Raw genomic sequence first — 18,492 nt, forward strand, 5'->3', positions numbered from 1 at the left:
TTCACAAAATTTAATGTAGTATTTTTTTTACATATTATTCATCTTTATTTTAATTTTTACATGCATCCTCTTTATCTTTCCTTCACCCCACCTATTTTGGTAGCATATGAAAATTAAAAGAAAAAAAAAGTATGTGAAAAAAAAGAAGAAAATAACAAATTAAAAGTTAGAGGTGTAAAATAAAAAAAATAAAAAAAAATAAAATTTTATAATTTTTTTTATAAAAATAAAAGAGATGTACTTATTAAAAAAAAGGATATATATCATGAGGCAAGAGGTCTTCATAGTTCATCTTTTGGGTCCAATAGTACAATTTAAGGAATTCTTAGCAAACATGAAAGGGAGACACTTTGTGTTTTATATCTTATATGAAGATTTATTAAAATATTATAACTTATATGATTTTGTTTTACATTAAATAAATAAACTAATGTTATCTTATATCAATTTATAAATAAGATTGAATAAATTTAGTTAAGAAATGTTATATGTATTGTTGAAAATATCATCAATAAAAAATTCAAATATCAAAAATTTAGTTTTCATATGAAAATAACATTAAATTGAATTTAAAAAGTTTTTCTTAATGTGTATAAATGTTTTCATTGTATACCTGTTTGTCTCAATATTGTTTTTGTTGCAACTATATGTATTGCATCATTGCTTTGTTTAGGAGGTACAACAATTCACAATAAATTTCAAGTATCATTATTTTGAAAATAACACTTGTTTAATTATTATTATTATTTTATTTATTTAGTTTAACGTTTTTTGAAAAAGTTAATTACCTTTTTCATATTTTAAAACAGTGACTGTTTTTAAAATTTCCTATTTTGTTTAATCTTTTTCTCATGAAAAGAATAACTTTTACTTTGAAGAAAATAGTTTTTATTTTTTTTAGTTTTTTCGTCTTAAAAAAGTACAATTTAAATAAAATAACATTTTTTATTATTTTGATAACTTTAAAGAATTATAATTACAACTACTTCTAAGATAAATAACTTTTAATAATTGTAATAAAATAAAAACACATTTTAATTCACACAAGACCATTAAAAAGCAAATCACATAAAATATTGAAAAAGGACATTTTTTTTATACTTTGTTAAAATCAATATCTACAAATAAAAATTTTAAATAATAAATTAATAAATTTTAACGCATTTTTATTTTCATATTTAGGTTATATTTTCCTATTTACAAAATTTCATAAATATCAAAATAGTTTCTAAAATTAGAAATTAAAATAACTTAGTCACTGTAGTTTCTCTTATTAATTCTATATATATATTTTTTAATGATAGTAACTTATAAAATTTAATAATTATAGTAATAATAAGTTTTATGAACAAAAATAATAATAACAAGATGTATCAATATCAATATTTGTATCATGGTTTAAAAAAAAAACTACAAACCAAAATAATACCGAATGAACCCGGTCCATACAACATTGGGTTAAAACGGGGTCGTTTTAGAAAGTTGTCTTTGTGAAGTATAAACCCATATTTTGACGCGACCAAAACCCTTGCGCCTTCGATTCGCATCTGAACTCTCTCACTCACTTCGCGAACCCTACTTTCTTCCGCGGTTAGTCTCTCTCTCATTTCTCTCTGTATTTTAGCCATTTTATGCATTTCGAGTATCGTTTTCTTCGTTCTCGAGCTTCCTTTTCATTGCGCATTGCATCAACTTCTCAACTTGTGCCAAACTTTTCAAATCGCGTTTTCTTCTTCCCTTTCTCGCCTTCGCATAAATCCTTGCTCGTTTCTGTTGTCCGAGTCAAACCCTAATTGTTTCTTTTTTTTTTGATAGGTTGGTTGAATTAATACTTAGACGTAGATTTTAACTAAGATTTAAGAATGCGTTAGTTGATAGAACTCAGTAGCATTTGCAGTGCATAATAACCTTGGACCAGCCACAACGGATTAAAGTTTTCTTCAGAAGTCTTTTAGCACAATTTTCCCCTCATACTTTTGATAGATTTGTAATGTTGTAGATTCGTGGTAGATTGTGATCTAGGAAAAATCACATTATAGTTTGTTTTTATGTGTAAACTGAGTGATGCATATTACGAGAAGAGTGGTTTATTGTGAAGGGTGAAAGGAAAAAAAAATGTAATATGCGTATAGGGGCAGTGTCTCCTCAGGGTTAGGGGGCCTTTGCCTCCAGTTTCTTTAATGTGATTTTGCTATTATTATTATTATTTTTGAATTGGCCTGGTCCATTTGGTATACGAGCTTAACACTACCCTACATTGTGTAGAATATATATAGTTTTTTTTTTTTTTTTTTCTGTGATTGGTTATGTAACAGATGTGTTTCTATATTCAGGTGACTGCATTTGAATTCCTTTAATGGCGGTAAGTTACTTGCTACTAATTTTGTTATTTTTTCTTTCCTTACACTTCTGTTTTCCTTTTATTTGAGGATTTATCGTGCGTTGAATGCTATAGATTGATAGAATTTTTAAAGATGAAGCCAGTGAAGAAAAAGGGGAGCGGGCTAGAATGGTGAGCTTGTTATGATTTTATGTTTTGTCTTGCCTTGTTAAGAATAATATACTTATTCTGATCATCAGCAAAGATTACCTTGCATTGTTTTTTTATTTTGGTGTCTGAGGGAAGTTGGTTAACTCTAACTACGTTTGTTGTATAATATGATCTTGTGCAGGCTTCTTTTGTTGGAGCCATGGCTATTGCTGACTTGGTGAAGACAACCTTAGGCCCAAAGGGAATGGTAAAATATCCTTTCTACTCATTATTACATGTTCTGATTAATGATTTTATTTTCTACTCCTAACTAATTCATATATCTTGGATTTGGTAACTGCAGGATAAAATTTTGCAGTCAACAGGTAGAGGACGTGAAGTTACTGTCACTAATGATGGTGCTACAATCCTGAAGTCCCTCCATATTGATAACCCGGCTGCTAAAGTCCTTGTGGGTATCCTTATCAATTTTTTTGTTTTGTTCTGGTGAAAGTAAGTGGCCTAGAAATTTTTGGATTGAGAGCTAATTTGAAATGCTTGTTCATGTTCTTAAGGGTTTGACAGTTACTGAAATCAATAATTTTTAACCTGGAAAACTTACTACACAGTGATTCCAAAGTGAGAAGTCTAGGTTTTGAATTTTCTAAAGCACATGACAAACTCGTTGTTCCATGGAAGGCCTTAAACAATGTTGAAACAAATTGATGTCTGTCTGGAGAAAAACCCAAAATATAGGTCAGGATTTTGGGTAACGTAAACTCCACCACTAACCCAAGGAACCTGCAGTTTAAAAAGACAGACTAAGATGCATTTACTTCCTTTCTGAATCTGTAGAAGAGATGCAAAAGTGCTATGTTGCACTTCATCACGGCATGGAACTGTTCATCAATGTGATGCAGCATATGTTGAGAAGAAAAGCATAAAATACTCCAAATTTCTAAAAATACCAACTCCAGAACTCTTTTTGCATGACAATCATATATAAGTAGATGGCCTTGTAACATCTTTAGGTATAATAAAGTAGGTTAAAAAATGCTTTGAATGTTCCTCCATCTTTGGGACTTAGATAATTAGAAGACAAATCTTGTGTTTAGCTATATCCAAGAGGACATTATCTTCAATATCATTTTAAGAAGAATTTGAATTCTGTTTACATTGTAGACACCCTGCCAACAGTCTACAATGAAAACACTAAGTTTAATAATCTAAAAATAGGCATTCACAGCTTTCCATTGACTAGTCTGGTTTTGTGCCTCTGCTTAAGCTGATCTTCAAAAGTAACATTTTAGTTTAATAGTTCGTGATTAATTTTGGTCTTCAAAAACTGTCCTTGCTCTGACTTCCTGAATCACGACTATAAATGAATACGCGATGAATTTGTGCTGTCATTAGTTAGGCTAAGGACTGTCTTCAAATTCTTCCGCATCTTTTGGAGAACAGCTAGATTATCATTAATCTTGGATTAGGTGGAAGGGTTTGGACATATTTATCTGAGGTGGCAAGCAATTTGTTACTTGCAAAATTCCCTTCTAGAAAAGGGTGAGTAATGGGACATTGGTATTGTTGCTGTCTTCTGACTTATGTAGTTCACAGGTTCAAATCATGGAGACAACCTCTACTTTTGGGTTTTGAGTTTATAGTTCACAGGTTCAAATCATGGAAAACAACCTCTCTACTTTTTGGGGATGTGGGTGCGGTCCATGGGGGTGAGGTTTTGTACATATCGGTCATGGATGAGCCCTGTGTACTTGGTTTTCCTTTATGTAACACCCATTCAGTTATTAGTGAGAGCATTGATGTGGATTTTACTTTTATGTTTAAATCATAAGATAATCATCCTTAATGTAAGATAGACATATCAAAAGTACAAGATGATGAAGTTGGGGATGGAACCACATCAGTTGTGGTATTGGCTGGTGAACTTTTAAGGGAGGCAGAAAAGCTGGTTGCAACAAAGATTCATCCAATGACCATAATATCAGGTTCATTTCTTTGCTTTATAAAAATGGTCCAACTGCCCTTATGCAAATTTTGTTCTGTTTCCACATCAATTAATTTTCTTCTGGCAAGTTTTGATTCACATTGCGAGAGTATGAGGCAATTTACTGGAATAAGAAATTATATTGGATAAGAAAGCAACATTTTCCTTATTGTGCATCATCCATCATTAATTTGTATTTTGTATAGCAGATCTTTCTTTGGTGTCTAACATCATTGAAGCTTAGTTTGAAGCTTGATATTAAGCAAGTGAATATAAAACCTACTGTGTTAATATTTTTTTTTGCTGGTTTTCTAAGTAAATTAAGGATCTTTTTGTTGATAGTTGTGACTAAGTGGTGGTAATAAAAGTAGTCAACATAAATTTTTCCATTCTGAGTCATTTATTTTCTTTCCAACTTCTGTTGCTGGCTTGCTGCCCGATCTATACTTATTTTTTCATTGTTTTTAGGTTTCCGAATGGCAGCAGAGTGTGCTCGTAATGCTTTGTCACAGAAGGTTGTGGATAACAAAACGGATGCTGGTATTGTTGTTTTCCCCCTTTTGGATAGGGATTTTTCAGGGTTTTATCATTGTCTTTAGCATTTTAATACATTGTTATTATTATCCCCATGTTAACAGAGCCAGGTATAGAAGCATTCTTGTGTCTTAATATCTAATAAATTAATTTACTGGAATGTGCAGAGAAATTCAGGTCAGATTTGATGAACATTGCAATGACTACTTTGAGCTCCAAGATTCTCTCACAGGACAAGGAACATTTTGCAAAATTAGCTGTGGATGCTGTAATGAGACTAAAGGTGAACTGTTCCTATCCTACTGAATACCAGTTTTCAATTTTAGCGAATTCAGCAAATAGTCTGTATTGTTTGTCAAGTTCTCTTCAGAAAATCATGGAACAGTGGAAGAACTTTAGTCTTGATACACGGGATTCAATTTTGATCTATATATTTTTCTGCATACTTGACTGGAGACATACTTAATAGTATATGCTATTTGGAAGTTCAATTACAAAATTTCTATATGAATATGATCCTACAGTTTCAATCATTTTTTACTCTAAGATGTGACTATTCCAATTTTTTCAAATCCCTGAATAACAGAATTTTAACTTTTTAATATGATTTCATAATAGTTTGAAATATTTTATAGACTCAGAAATAATTGGTTGAACTTGGTAGAGCTTAAGTAAATACACTTTAGCAAATACTCTAACAACTCCAGAATATACTTAAGTAATAGTCTTGCTAGAGCTTGGGCCAAAAAGACAAACAGCCCACTTAGGGAAATAATAACAGAAATACTAAAGGGAAAGTTTAACACTTAGACAAAGTCCTTCATCCAATATGGGCCCGATATCATTTGTTTGGGCCTATCGTTGAACTTGGTAGTTTTTGAAAATTTATAAATATCCACCCCATTTTGCAGGTGGAAAGATGAGAGATAGAAGAAATGTAGATAGAAAGTGATATGTGATGTGCGATATAATTAAAAAAAAAATGTAGAGTGATAGAAGAAAAATGGGGTGGAAGTGATTTCCAAGAGAGTGGATTGTGTGTTGATAAGTACTCTATTTTTTTGCCGGGTTATCTCAGTTTTTCATTTGGAGCAGTGATTATTCCCTTTTCTGGTCTAAAAGTAGGAAGTGTTCTTTAGTTGACTTTTTAATTTGTGATATAGTTATTCATTTTTTTTACTATGCAAATGGTGCAAACAGATGTGATTATGCCTAAAGGATTTTTTTTATTAGTGAGCTATAATGTGATAAGTTAACTGTCTTTTCATGTTTTCATTTTTTATATCTTGCTTTTGACTGATCTGTTTCAAATGCAGGGAAGCACTAATTTAGAATCTATCCAGATTATAAAGAAACCTGGTGGATCTTTGATGGATTCATTCTTAGATGAAGGGTAATATTGCTTAAAAGCTAGACTATTTTACACTTTGTGAATAGGAATGCTTCAACCTGTTATTGAATCCCTTGTATCTTTTGTATTGAGTTGCACATGAAGTCTTCAAGCAATTTATATAAAGTGAAATTTTTTAAAAAAGATTATTAAACTTTCCTGCCTAGTGAAGGATTTTGCTGCATTAGTAATTTTGTTATTTATTTTCCAAGCATTAGCATTATTTTGGATGGATTAAAATTAAGCTTTCTGTATTGCTTTCATATTTTTTCAGATTTATTCTTGACAAGAAAATTGGTATTGGACAACCCAAACGGATAGAGAATGCAAAGATACTGGTGGCAAACACTGCCATGGACACTGACAAGGTGAAGATATATGGTGCACGTGTTCGTGTTGATTCTATGGCTAGGGTTGCTCAGATTGAAACAGCTGAGAAAGAGAAAATGAGAGAAAAGGTGCAGAAGATAATAGGTCACGGTATCAACTGTTTTGTTAACAGACAGTTGATTTACAATTTTCCAGAGGAGCTCTTTGCTGATGCCGGAATATTGGCTATTGAGCATGCTGACTTTGATGGTATTGAGCGTCTGGCTTTGGTAACAGGTGGTGAAATTGCGTCAACCTTTGACAATCCTGAGTCTGTTAAGCTTGGGCATTGTGACCTTATTGAGGAGATTATGATCGGCGAGGATAAACTTATTCATTTCTCCGGTGTTGCTATGGGGCAGGCATGTACAATTGTTCTGAGAGGTGCTAGGTACTTTATATTCTTTTGTTATTAAAATCCCTTTCCAGTGTTCTTTTACATAGTCAGACATTTTAATTTTGACTGTTAAATATGATTTTAGTCCCTCAAATGAATTAAATTTGTTTTTGGTCTCAATTTTAAAATTGATTTTTTAATCCTTGTAATTTGAAAAAAACTTATTTTAGTCTCTTTGCTCAAATGTTGTTAGTGAATTTGTCAAACAAAGCCCACCTTTATTGAATCTGTCGCACATAATCCATCTGTTAGTATCCTTATTGGTGAAAATATCACATTAAACTCTATTGATGTTGTATAATTGACTCAATCTTTCATTTTTAGTGTTGCTATATGTGCTGCTCAGGGACTAATATAAGCCTTTTGAAATTACATGGACTAAAATGATAAATTTTAAATTTGAGAGACCAAAAATAAATTTACCATATTTAAGTGGATTAACATATTTAGGCCATTTTGATATCAGATTACATCAAATCTGTCAGCTGAAGATTTTATTTGTTGGCTGCAGTAAGATTTGTTTACAATGTTTTGTTCCTTTCAGCTATAATCACTATCTATTCAATTATATTACTTCCTTTACTGCTTTTTCTGTGCGGATTTATTGAAATTTTACATCAGAATTGAACATGCTTATTGAGCTCAATGATTTGACAACTGAGCTTTTTGAAGGCTACTTGCTTTTATGCATGTCTTCGTGACTTCACTTGAGCTCATAGCATCATGGCTGATTTAGTTTATGCTTTTATGTTGTCCTATCCAATTTCTTTTTCAGTTTCAATCAGTGCATTGTGAGCTGGACATGTTTAGGTGTTTTCTATGCACGAGGAGACATCTATTTATCAAGAATTGAATGTTTCGTTTTTACTTGTTCTTTAAGCCTGATGTATCTACTTTTGTGGCAGCCACCATGTTCTTGATGAGGCTGAGAGGTCATTGCATGATGCCTTGTGTGTGCTATCTCAGACTGTCAATGACAGCAGAGTGTTGCTTGGAGGTGGGTGGCCTGAGATGGTGATGGCAAAGGAAGTGGATGAGTTGGCCAAGAGAACTCCTGGAAAGAAGTCTCTTGCTATTGAAGCATTTTCCCGTGCACTCTTGGCTATCCCAACAATCATAGCTGATAATGCTGGTTTGGACAGTGCTGAGTTGGTTTCTCAGCTTCGCGCAGAGCATCAGAAGGAGGGTTGTACAGCAGGAATTGATGTTATTTCTGGTTCTGTAAGTATTGAAACTGAGAATTGGGTGAATTTATTTGCGTGAGCATCTTTTTTGAGTTGCTTCATCTTGTTTGATATTGCCATGTCTCTTGCGTTGGATGCTACAAGATGCGCTCTTACAGGAAAATGTTTGAAATTTTTAGATTTGATTAGTAAAGTTACTGTCTTTATAATTTTATATAGGTAGACAATCTATTTTACGTTTGCCCCATTCGCTGGTCAAAAATACTAATTTCTGTTATATAGCTTCAAGTGTCTCAATGAAATTTCCTATATCTCTCTTTTTTACATCTCTGGTGGATTTGTCAAATGTTCATCCCGTCAACATGTAGAACGCTGGATGAGTTAGGATGTATACCTTTTGAAGGAGGTTGATGTTACCATGGTTTATGTATCCCATTCACTGACCTTTGTTGTATTTCTGGAAGGTTGGAGACATGGCTGAACGGGGTATATGTGAAGCATTTAAAGTCAAGCAAGCTGTATTGCTATCTGCTACAGAAGCAGCTGAGATGATCCTTAGAGTTGATGAAATCATCACTTGTGCTCCAAGGAGGAGAGAAGACAGAATGTAAAATATGCCGAGGGTCCAAATTTAGATGCTTGGGGGTGCCTTTCGTTTTCTGGCATACTATTAACGAGTGCTGTGATATTTGATATGGTGGTTGTGATCGGAAGAACTGGTTGTAATGTTAAACATTTGTTAGGTAAAATTTTGATTTGTTTTGGAACCCGGTCGCATGCTGATGGATTGGGGTTGGGTGGTATTTATTCCTGCACTGCAATTAGAGTTAAATTATGTCTATTTGAATTTAAGGACATCATCTTTTACTGCATTCCTGAATGAAGATATCTGGAGATTTTTCGTCTAGCATGCATCTCAAGGATACATCCATTCTTAACAAGGAAATTACATTGTATTCATTCTGTTCTGTCCGTTAGGTTTATACAATTTAAAATTGAAACGTTCTTTAATGTATTTTAACGTAAATTGCGTAGAATTAGTGTTTAAAATTATTGCCCATCAAAATATAGGCTGAAGTAGGTTTTAAGTACGTTAACATCCTCGCTATGCGTAAGTTGTGTTTGTAATACCTATACAAGACTCCCTATTGTATATGGTTTATGTTATAATTACATTTAAGGTCTTTATTTCTAAATGTATAGAAAAGAATATTTATTTTTATTGTAGATTTTGACTGATGAATTGACTATTTTCTTTAAAGTTCAATATTTCTTTTTCATTTATATATTATATTTATACTTATATATACATTACAATTAAATATCTAAAAATAACGATTATCAAACTAACTCTTTAGAATTAATACTTGCATAAAAATAACATTGAAAATAGAGTTAGATAATAAAGATTATAAATAGGAAAATTATTCTTTACATGTATTATTCAAAACTATTGTATTAAAAAATATAAATAAATGATTATGAGAAATATTAACTGAATGGAAGTATATGTTTTGGGTGAATAAATTATTGGATGTATGAATTTATTTTCATTATTTAATCCTTAGAAAAAGGTTTTTAAGAATATAGTTATATTTCATCTTAATAATAGCTATATGATTAAAATTTTCTATTAGGCATCTAGTTACAATTTAAAAAAAAAACTATTTTATTCTGAATATGAAATGATTTTGATTTTCTTATTTACGCATTTATATTGCTCTTTTTTAATCCATATGAATCGAAATTAATATTAAGTTACCAGAAAACTTATATTGCTCCCTTAATATTCTTTCATGTAGTTTAAAATTACTCATTTAATGGTTAAGTGTTATTATTTAAAATAATCTTAAAATTATTGTCGTTTAAGAATTTAAGGATTAGGAATTTGATTGCAATGTATTTATAAAATAGAGAAAAAGTTGTGTAATATAATAAGGATATTTTGTTAATTTATATAAAAAACTTTAAATAATAAAACAAATATATAAATGAATTGTAAATAATCAAATTTCTCGACTTAGTGATTATAAGGTCTATTCTAAGATATGAGGTTGACGTAATGTTCTAAGTTCAATTCCTATTTGTCTTAAAGAATAAAGACTTAAGATGAATTAATTTTTGGCGGTCTCTTTATTTCTATTAATCCACAATTTTGATCATTTTATTTCAAAATAGTCATTTAATCCCTCTATTTTGAAAATATAAAATTTTGGTCTTTTTTTAAATTGATCTCTACCAATCATTAAGTTTTAATATTTATTTATTCTTAAAGATATGATATTTAATAATATGACATTTAAAAATAAAAAAATTAAAAAAACATTCAAATAATTTTTTATTAATAAAATAAATTCTAATCACTTATAAAAATTTTTGTATGTTATTTTTTAATTTTTATCCTTATATATTACATAACTATATATTGCATTACTTAATTAGGGACAACTCATTGGATAATATCAAAATTTAATGATAAACAAACATTAAATTGATGTTATAATCAAAATTTTGTATTTTAAAAAATAAAAGAACTAAATATCACTAATTTAAAAGGGAAGGATCATAGGAAGAACAAAATTGTAATTTAATCTTATTTTTTGTTTTTGTTTATGTGGCGTTCAATGAAGTGTTAACATATCGGAAGTGCATCTAAAATAATTCAACATGCTCATTCCTTCAATGTGCGTGGACCATTTCCTTCTTGAATCCAAAATTTGATTTTGGAGACCATTTCTTTTTAAAGGTTTTTTCCCCCCTAATATTTCTCCTAAATAAACTTCAGTGTTGCGACTTGTGACTCCTCTATTTTTTAAAATGTCTTTTGTAGTCCTATGGTAATCCTGTTGCAACACATTGAGTTTAAGAAAAACTAATTTTGCACATGTATGTATAATGTTTTGACAACACATTTTTATTGTCGTCAAACGTAATTGTATAATGTTTGAGTTGCTTCTTATTATTCAATACCTCTTGTAGTCCTATCGTGAAATCAGAAACACTAATAACCATGAAAATGAAAATGTTAGGTATATACTCTCAACACTTATTTTGGATACACTCTTTTTATTGATCGATATTTATTTAAAAATATAAAATTTAGTGAGTTCTACACCTTATTTAATGACTTTCCATTCTAATTTTATAATTTTCAATAAATTGTAACTAATTAATAAGGAATATGATACTAACACTCCAAGGAAAAAAGTAAGAGAGATCTTGATAAATTATGTAAAGATTTGAGTCTCATAAAAACTAAAAGCAACTGCTATATATAAATATATTAATTAACTTAAATTCAATAATTAGTAACACACCAATCTATAATCTCCCTAGCATATCAAGTTTCGAAATATAAAAGCTAAAATTACAAATTCAAATTTCAGAGTACATATCACTTGAAGCAATACTTAACGAGGCCAGGAATATGGGTATTCATGAAGTAGTCCTCCCAATCAATAATTTTGGGGTCAAAGTAAAACAAGCATTCCCTCTCTACCTCACCTTCTCTTGCCGCTATTTGTAATATTTCTGTGTTCGTGCTGTCAAATCTGTGTAAAACAAGCTTGTATTAATTAGTAAGTTAATTAGTACACAAATCTTGCTTTTGTTGCAAATGCTAATTAATTAACTTACACGCCATTGAAGAACACGTAGGGTCTGTAAAGGTCAATCAACCGCATCGCTATATGGATTTTCCTTCTCATGTCAAGATATGTCCCCTCAAAATATTGGCCAAAGGCTGCATTCGCTATCTCTAGTCCCTGTAAAATAAGCTATCTAAGTTAGTATTTTCTCCATATTAAAAATTGAAGAATATGTTTAGATAAATCTCATTGTAAACACTTAAAGAAGAAAAATTATTGAAAGAATAAATGAAACAAAACTTTTTCAACAAATTAATTTACTCAACACTTATATATTATTTGTTGGTCTTATCTTTAGTTAATCTGAGACTTAAATTAAATTTAATATCTAAATAAATGGTGAATAACCATTTCTTAGAATGTAAGTTTAAATTTAATTCAACCTTAAAAAATTGATTTATAAAGTGAGAGTTATTTCCTTACTTATGTAGTCTTCGTTAACTTTATCTTTAATTAATGTGAAATTTGAATTTTTTTTTCTTTCAATATTTGTAGAGGTTCTTTAACATTAACTTCTTTAATTAAAACTTATTTTTAGCTTTATCATAAACTAATTTAAACTTAAAAAAATTTATTTATTTTGCTTTTTTTTTTCTTTTCTTTTTTTCTTTTAGGAGTGTTCATAGAAAAGTAAGTTAAGTGTGTATACTATATTGCATGAATAGAGGGATTTGAAGCAGAAATTGAGGATTAAATATAAAGAACCTTTAATGGAAGCAAGTAACGAATGAACATGTATCTCTGGAAGCTAGTTATGTTGTCCAGTACTGTAACTTTGCCAACCTTGACAGGCATTCCTTCCTTGTTTACCCATGGTTTTGCGGTGAAGTATCTAAGGCCATAGTCTTTGAGATTGTGGTATCTAACTGGATTTGCAACAGAAGAACCCACATGATATATGATATTATCACAAGGATGATTTGCATGAGCCACCATGGACGTTATTATTGCATTCACCACCATGTCTGCTGGTATCTGCTCCAAACTCAGCTTATATTAGTATATCCATTTTGATGAGTCAATAATGTTGTAGTGGAGTGTGTACTTTATAAACAAAAATTCAGGGTTAGAAAATAAGCAAGTTAATGACTTATAGCATATATATTGTTCTTCATTTAATGACTTACCACATCAAAGATTGCCTTTATGTCTGCAACGAAGCATGTTAATTTTCCTTTGCCATAAGCAACAATTATACTATCTATGGTTCTGCAAAAGTCCCAAGCCAAGATAAGAAAAATATGAGTGATGTGTGTTTAATTAATAAAGGGACATAAAATAACTGATAAATAAAAGTGTCTGCTTAAGTAGCTAGTATATATAACTAAAGGTTTGTAAAAATAAGAAAAAATTTAAAATAAATTTTTCTATAAATTTAAACTAACTTATACATAAGTTAAAAATAAGATTTTAAAAAATGATAAGATATGACTTATACAAAATAGCTTAAGTATATAAACTATTTAAGTATATGCGAAATTTTATTTTATTTTTCTTTTTTATTTCACTCACCTAATTAAAACAAGTTAAGTCAAACAAATAATAGAATTGCAATGCATGCACACGAACAATGTGAATGATGTATATAGTGAGTGATTTACCTGACTCCTTCGACCCACCCAGGAAATGGTTCTCTGTAAGTACTGGTAATCATTGTAGGACGTACGATAACAACAGACATGTTTCCCTTTAGAGTGTCTACAACCATTTCTCCCATTGCCTTTGTAAACACATATGTGTTTGGCCATCCATATGCATTTGCTCTAAATTTACCAAGATACAACCAAACACAATTAGTTTTGGTGTTCGTTAATTAGTATACAATCCAAATGCTAAACCTAAAAAAGAGATTAACAAATTAAAACTAAATAGTTTTAAAATGGTGAAATTGTATACTTAAAAGAAGTGACATCAAATTGGAAGCACCTGTCAGAATAAACTTGTCTAAAACTAGTTTCAAGAGAAAATAATAAAAAGAAATATAAATGAACTTTTGAAGTTTAACATTAAATAAAATTTGAGATTTCTTTTGTGTTTTTGAATACATTTCAATCAATTAAAAAAAAATCCCATCATATTTTTAACGTAAATATGAATTAATTTATAAAAGATCTCTCATATTAGTTTATCATATATATATATAAATTTATCTCTAAGTTAGTCTTAACTAATTGAAAAATTTATTGTATAAAAAAAATTATCCAAAGAATAATAAATGGTATAACCTTTTGATACCCAATTCCTTCATGGCGATTTTAATATCTTCCTCTGTGGCTCCCTCTTGTCGAAGTTGGTACAATTTGTTCTCCACCATTTTCTTTTCCATATCAATGTCTAGTCCTGGTACTCCATTTAGTGACACACCCATTTGGTATGGATCCTCTAATATAACTCCTCCCTTCTCGCCACATACATACGCTGAAACCATACATGTTCATACTGTATTCATTATTTAATCTTAGGCAAGCTTTGGAAAAGTCTAATCAAGATATATTGAATTGATTGCATGGACATATTTAGCACCCACTAAATCTGTGGACATTAAATGTTATGTCCTCCCTATGTATAGACAATTGTAAAATTCTTTATAGTAGTAGAGTCTGATTTATAAGTAAATTTTGATTACACTAAACGGAAGAGGGATTGAAGCGCTACAACAAATTTTGTTATTAATAATAATTATTTAATGGTAATAATTTAATTACTGCCATATATAAAAATATTAATAGTTAATATATAATAATCACTAAAAATGTATTTATATTACACTAAAACTTATTATTAGCGACAATTATTTATTAGAAAAAACTTAAGTTTCACATCGATTAGAGATAAGATAATTAAATAGTATATAAGTGAATAATAACTATCATCTTACATGTTCATTTTATAGGGTTGACTCCTAATTCACTATTCTAAATTGGTATCAAATCACCCATTATTGCCAAATTTAATAGTGTTATAAAATAATTAGAGAACAACTTTCACTTTATAAATATCACATTTCTTAAGAGACAAGACAATTAAAAAAATAAATTAAAAAATATATAAATAAAAGACAATCCTCATCTTACAAATTCCACATCGAGTAGAGATAAAAAAAAGTATATAAGTTATGAATTTAGAAAAAGAAATTATAGGAAAGTAAAGGAGACAATTAAAAAAAATAAATTTTAATAGCCTTTAAAATGACTACTAGAATTGTCACTAAAAGAAATAAGTTTTTCCAACAATTTAGTAGATCTTTACCAGCATTTTATATAAATGTCAGTAATAGTATTAGTGATACTGGATACACTAGCTTTTATTTAAATGCCGGTAAAAAAAATAATGGCCATTTATATAGCCACTAAATAATAAATTAATTATCACAAAAAATTAATTTTGGTGTAGTGAAGCGATATCTTTCTTGAATTAATTTTTTCCAATCGAGTTACAATACTAGGACATTAGACTTCCAAATTGACATTTGCAGATGGTTAAGCTCAATTATTAATTAATTTTATGCAAACAATTACTATGAGTTGGATTATTGTCGTTTAGATTCGTTGCAAACGGTGGTCAAATTTTGTGGGACTATATTTATACCTAGTGCAGGAGTTCTCTCATGATTGGGTTGACAACCCCTTGAATCTGACATCGTTATTAATTCATTTTGGTTGGGAATACTACTATCAAATGATTCAATAATTTCTCTAATGCAATATCCTTGGTTTTGTTATTCAGTATTCACGTACATTTATTGCTCTGAGAGGTTAAAGCAGTCAATATTTAAATATATATTTAATTCTTGAAATATAATACCTTTTTATTTAGTTTTATATGAATATTGTTAGTTTTTAGTTATAATATTTAATAAAATGATATAATTTTAAGAATTTGAGAGTAATTTTTTTTTGTTATTTTTACATTTTAGAAACTAAAATAAAAAACATTATAAAAACTAAATGTAAAAAAAGTCGTATTTTACTTTTTTAATTAAGACCAAAATATGTTTTAAAAAAAAAAAAGTCTAACAACTCCTTTGACATTTCTTTGTATTATATATATATATATATATTATTTATTTATTTATTTATTTATTTTAAAGAAAAAACTCTTATATATAAAATATGAATATTTAGAGATTTTTTTTTCGATTTAGAGTTTTTTTATTTATTTATAAATTTTATATCAAATTCAATTTTAATTTATATAAATATTTATAAATAAAATTATAATATTTTTAAATTAAATCATCAATAAATAAAAATAATCTATTGTAACAATATAAATTATTTTATAATAAATATGAAATATAATTTATATATTTAAAATATCTATTTATTCAATATTTTAATATAATTTATATATTTAAATATAACATTTATTTACATACATAATATTTATTTTTAAATTTTAGAAGTAATTAAAACCGAGAGATATGAGTTGATTAGTATGTGGTCTTGATTTTTTCCAAAAGTTTAAAAAATTTAAGTTGCAATTCTTTTCGGATAAATTAGTGTAAAATCTTTTAGATTGTAGAGAGAGCATTGCTATAAGGCTCATCGTTAAGAAATCCCTTATACTTCTATTCATTGATATTTTATTCATAAAAAAGATGTGGTCATATTTAAGTTATTACAATAACTTAATTAAGGAATAAATATATACCTAAACTCCCAAATTAATATTGATATATATGTTTGATGACTTTTGATGAGAGAATACACGTGGAATAATAATAGTACTTGAGAGGTCAATTAATTTTAATACCAACCTGTTGATACGTGAACAAGCACCTTTAGCTTAATACAACTTTTGGCGAAGTTCAAAACGTGCTTAACTCCTAATGTATTTATACCCAATGCAACATCGTATCTGCATTTAAAAATGATAAAATTAGCTGGAAAATATACAATAAAAAATTTCCATGTGTGTGTGTATAGGTTTTATATGATTGGAAACATATACGTAACTTTCATCAAATCTTGTAAAAGGGTTTTTGGTACCCCTTGTACCATTATTATATATATATATATATATATATATATATATATATATATATATATATATAATTTTTTTTTGCTTAAAAAAAAAAAAAAGACAAAAACGTACCTTTCATCAAAGTCAGTTGTGGCAGCTAAATTGACAATACAATGAATTTGATCACAAATTTGTTGGTGAAGAATGGGGTCTTTCAAATTCAAGTCCTCTTGAGAAATGTCACCAGGCACAACAGTCAACTTTTCTGAAACAAAGCTATTGAACTTTGCTCCAAGATTTTCCTCCAACAATCTAAACAAATCCTTTTGTATGATCTGCATATTCATGTATATATGTAGCATGTATCAGCCACGAACTGATTTAATGTATCTTTTGATTCAAACTTTATTATATATATCGGAAAGCAAACAAGGCTAAGAACCATGATTAAGCAGTCCCTCCAAAACAGCTGAATGGACACAGTAACATTTTAAATTTAATTTTGGGTGATATTGTAAGATTAAGAACCTATTTAAATACAAATTAAAAATGTTTTCTGCTGAAAATAAAAAAAATGCTCTAAAACGTTAATCATATATGATATTTATATTCACCTCATGCTGCAATCGTTGAGTGGCAGATTTGGTATCTGTAGCTCTTAAAAGAAGATAAAGTTTCTTGACATTTGGTTGCACTCTCAGTACCTTCTCCACAAAAACTGCAATATATACCACACAAAGTAAACAAACATCATAGCTAATTAATACATGCATGCATATAAAAGCATGGTTTCAAGAAAGAGAGAAATTTTTACTTTTTGCAAGGAAGCCAGCGGCACCAATGACCAAAATATTCTTGTCTTCAAGAAAGTGGGTTATGCTTCCTAATTCCATAGGAGAAAAATTGAAGCTATAGCTAGACAACAATTTGATACCAAAGAGTGGATATCTTCAAATGAAACAAAAATTGGTGGAGAGTTATGTCTCAAATGGCGTTATGGCAATGCTATATATAGAAAGAAATGAATCCATCAATATAATCTAATAATTAAATTAAATAAGGCCCTTATGTTGTACATGTGCATGATAGAATAAGACACTTTCATCATGTGCGTGGTCCCAATTTTTTGATTGTGAAACATATTAATGTGGCAACTACCTTCTGCTTACCGTCTGCCACATGCCACTCCCTTGTTGAGGTCACTGGTCTAAAATCGGTGAATGTATACTGTATAGTGTAAACACCACAGTATATATATATATATATATTCAACGAACGTGTCTCAACAGTGTGTGTTGACCCAATTGCAAGTGCTACATCCATCCCTCTGCATGAAAATATTTATGTTAATTATGACACCATGTTTGTGCAACACTATTCACCATCCTCATAAAAGTGTTTGGAGAAGGATATAACAAAAGGAAACAAGGATGATAGGAGATTCCAATAGGTTAGGTTGGCCGTTCGTGGCATTTAGCAACTACAGGCTTTTCCTGTGTTTCTATAATTTGCAAATTTTTTTATAGACCTATCT

General features: G+C 29.3%; 2 protein-coding genes across 2 annotated transcripts; one reads left to right on the forward strand and one right to left on the reverse strand.

Annotated features, from left to right (window-relative positions):
• Positions 1–1,467: 1,467 nt before the first annotated feature.
• On the forward strand, positions 1,468–9,253 carry LOC109798480 (TCP-1/cpn60 chaperonin family protein). Its single transcript, XM_083061944.1, has 12 exons — positions 1,468–1,590; positions 2,334–2,362; positions 2,456–2,512; positions 2,673–2,738; positions 2,835–2,946; positions 4,345–4,473; positions 4,941–5,012; positions 5,174–5,289; positions 6,323–6,399; positions 6,671–7,156; positions 8,068–8,383; positions 8,811–9,253. The coding sequence occupies exons 2-12, from the start codon at positions 2,357–2,359 to the stop codon at positions 8,955–8,957; spliced, it is 1,584 nt and encodes a 527-aa protein (XP_082918070.1). The 5' UTR covers positions 1,468–1,590; positions 2,334–2,356; the 3' UTR covers positions 8,958–9,253.
• Positions 9,254–11,546: 2,293 nt separating this feature from the next.
• LOC109799299 (fatty acyl-CoA reductase 3) lies at positions 11,547–17,949 on the reverse strand. The gene is made up of 10 exons (XM_083062570.1): positions 17,773–17,949; positions 17,573–17,676; positions 17,091–17,293; positions 16,753–16,853; positions 14,219–14,411; positions 13,595–13,756; positions 13,121–13,202; positions 12,699–12,968; positions 11,983–12,110; positions 11,547–11,897 (listed from the first exon to the last, which is right to left on the reverse strand). Exons 1-10 carry the CDS (start codon positions 17,849–17,851, stop codon positions 11,741–11,743), a joined length of 1,479 nt encoding a protein of 492 aa, XP_082918696.1. The 5' UTR covers positions 17,852–17,949; the 3' UTR covers positions 11,547–11,740.
• Positions 17,950–18,492: the final 543 nt, after the last annotated feature.

This window comes from Cajanus cajan, chromosome 8 (assembly GCF_000230855.2).
Source record: "Cajanus cajan strain Asha chromosome 8, NIPB_CcT2T_4, whole genome shotgun sequence".
NCBI classification, from domain to species: Eukaryota; Viridiplantae; Streptophyta; class Magnoliopsida; order Fabales; family Fabaceae; genus Cajanus; species Cajanus cajan.

Excerpts from the sequence above, each read along its gene's own strand:
- LOC109798480 (XM_083061944.1), top strand. Across the intron at positions 6,400-6,670 it reads GATTCATTCTTAGATGAAGG|ATTTATTCTTGACAAGAAAA; the intron begins GTAATATTGCTT and ends ATATTTTTTCAG. Across the intron at positions 8,384-8,810 it reads TTGATGTTATTTCTGGTTCT|GTTGGAGACATGGCTGAACG; the intron begins GTAAGTATTGAA and ends TATTTCTGGAAG.
- LOC109799299 (XM_083062570.1), bottom strand. The coding sequence starts at position 17,851 with ATGGAATTAGGAAGCATAACCCACTTTCTTGAAGACAAGAATATTTTG. Across the intron at positions 13,203-13,594 it reads GGGTGGGTCGAAGGAGTCAG|AACCATAGATAGTATAATTG; the intron begins GTAAATCACTCA and ends GGACTTTTGCAG. Across the intron at positions 11,898-11,982 it reads TACGTGTTCTTCAATGGCGT|ATTTGACAGCACGAACACAG; the intron begins GTAAGTTAATTA and ends TGTTTTACACAG.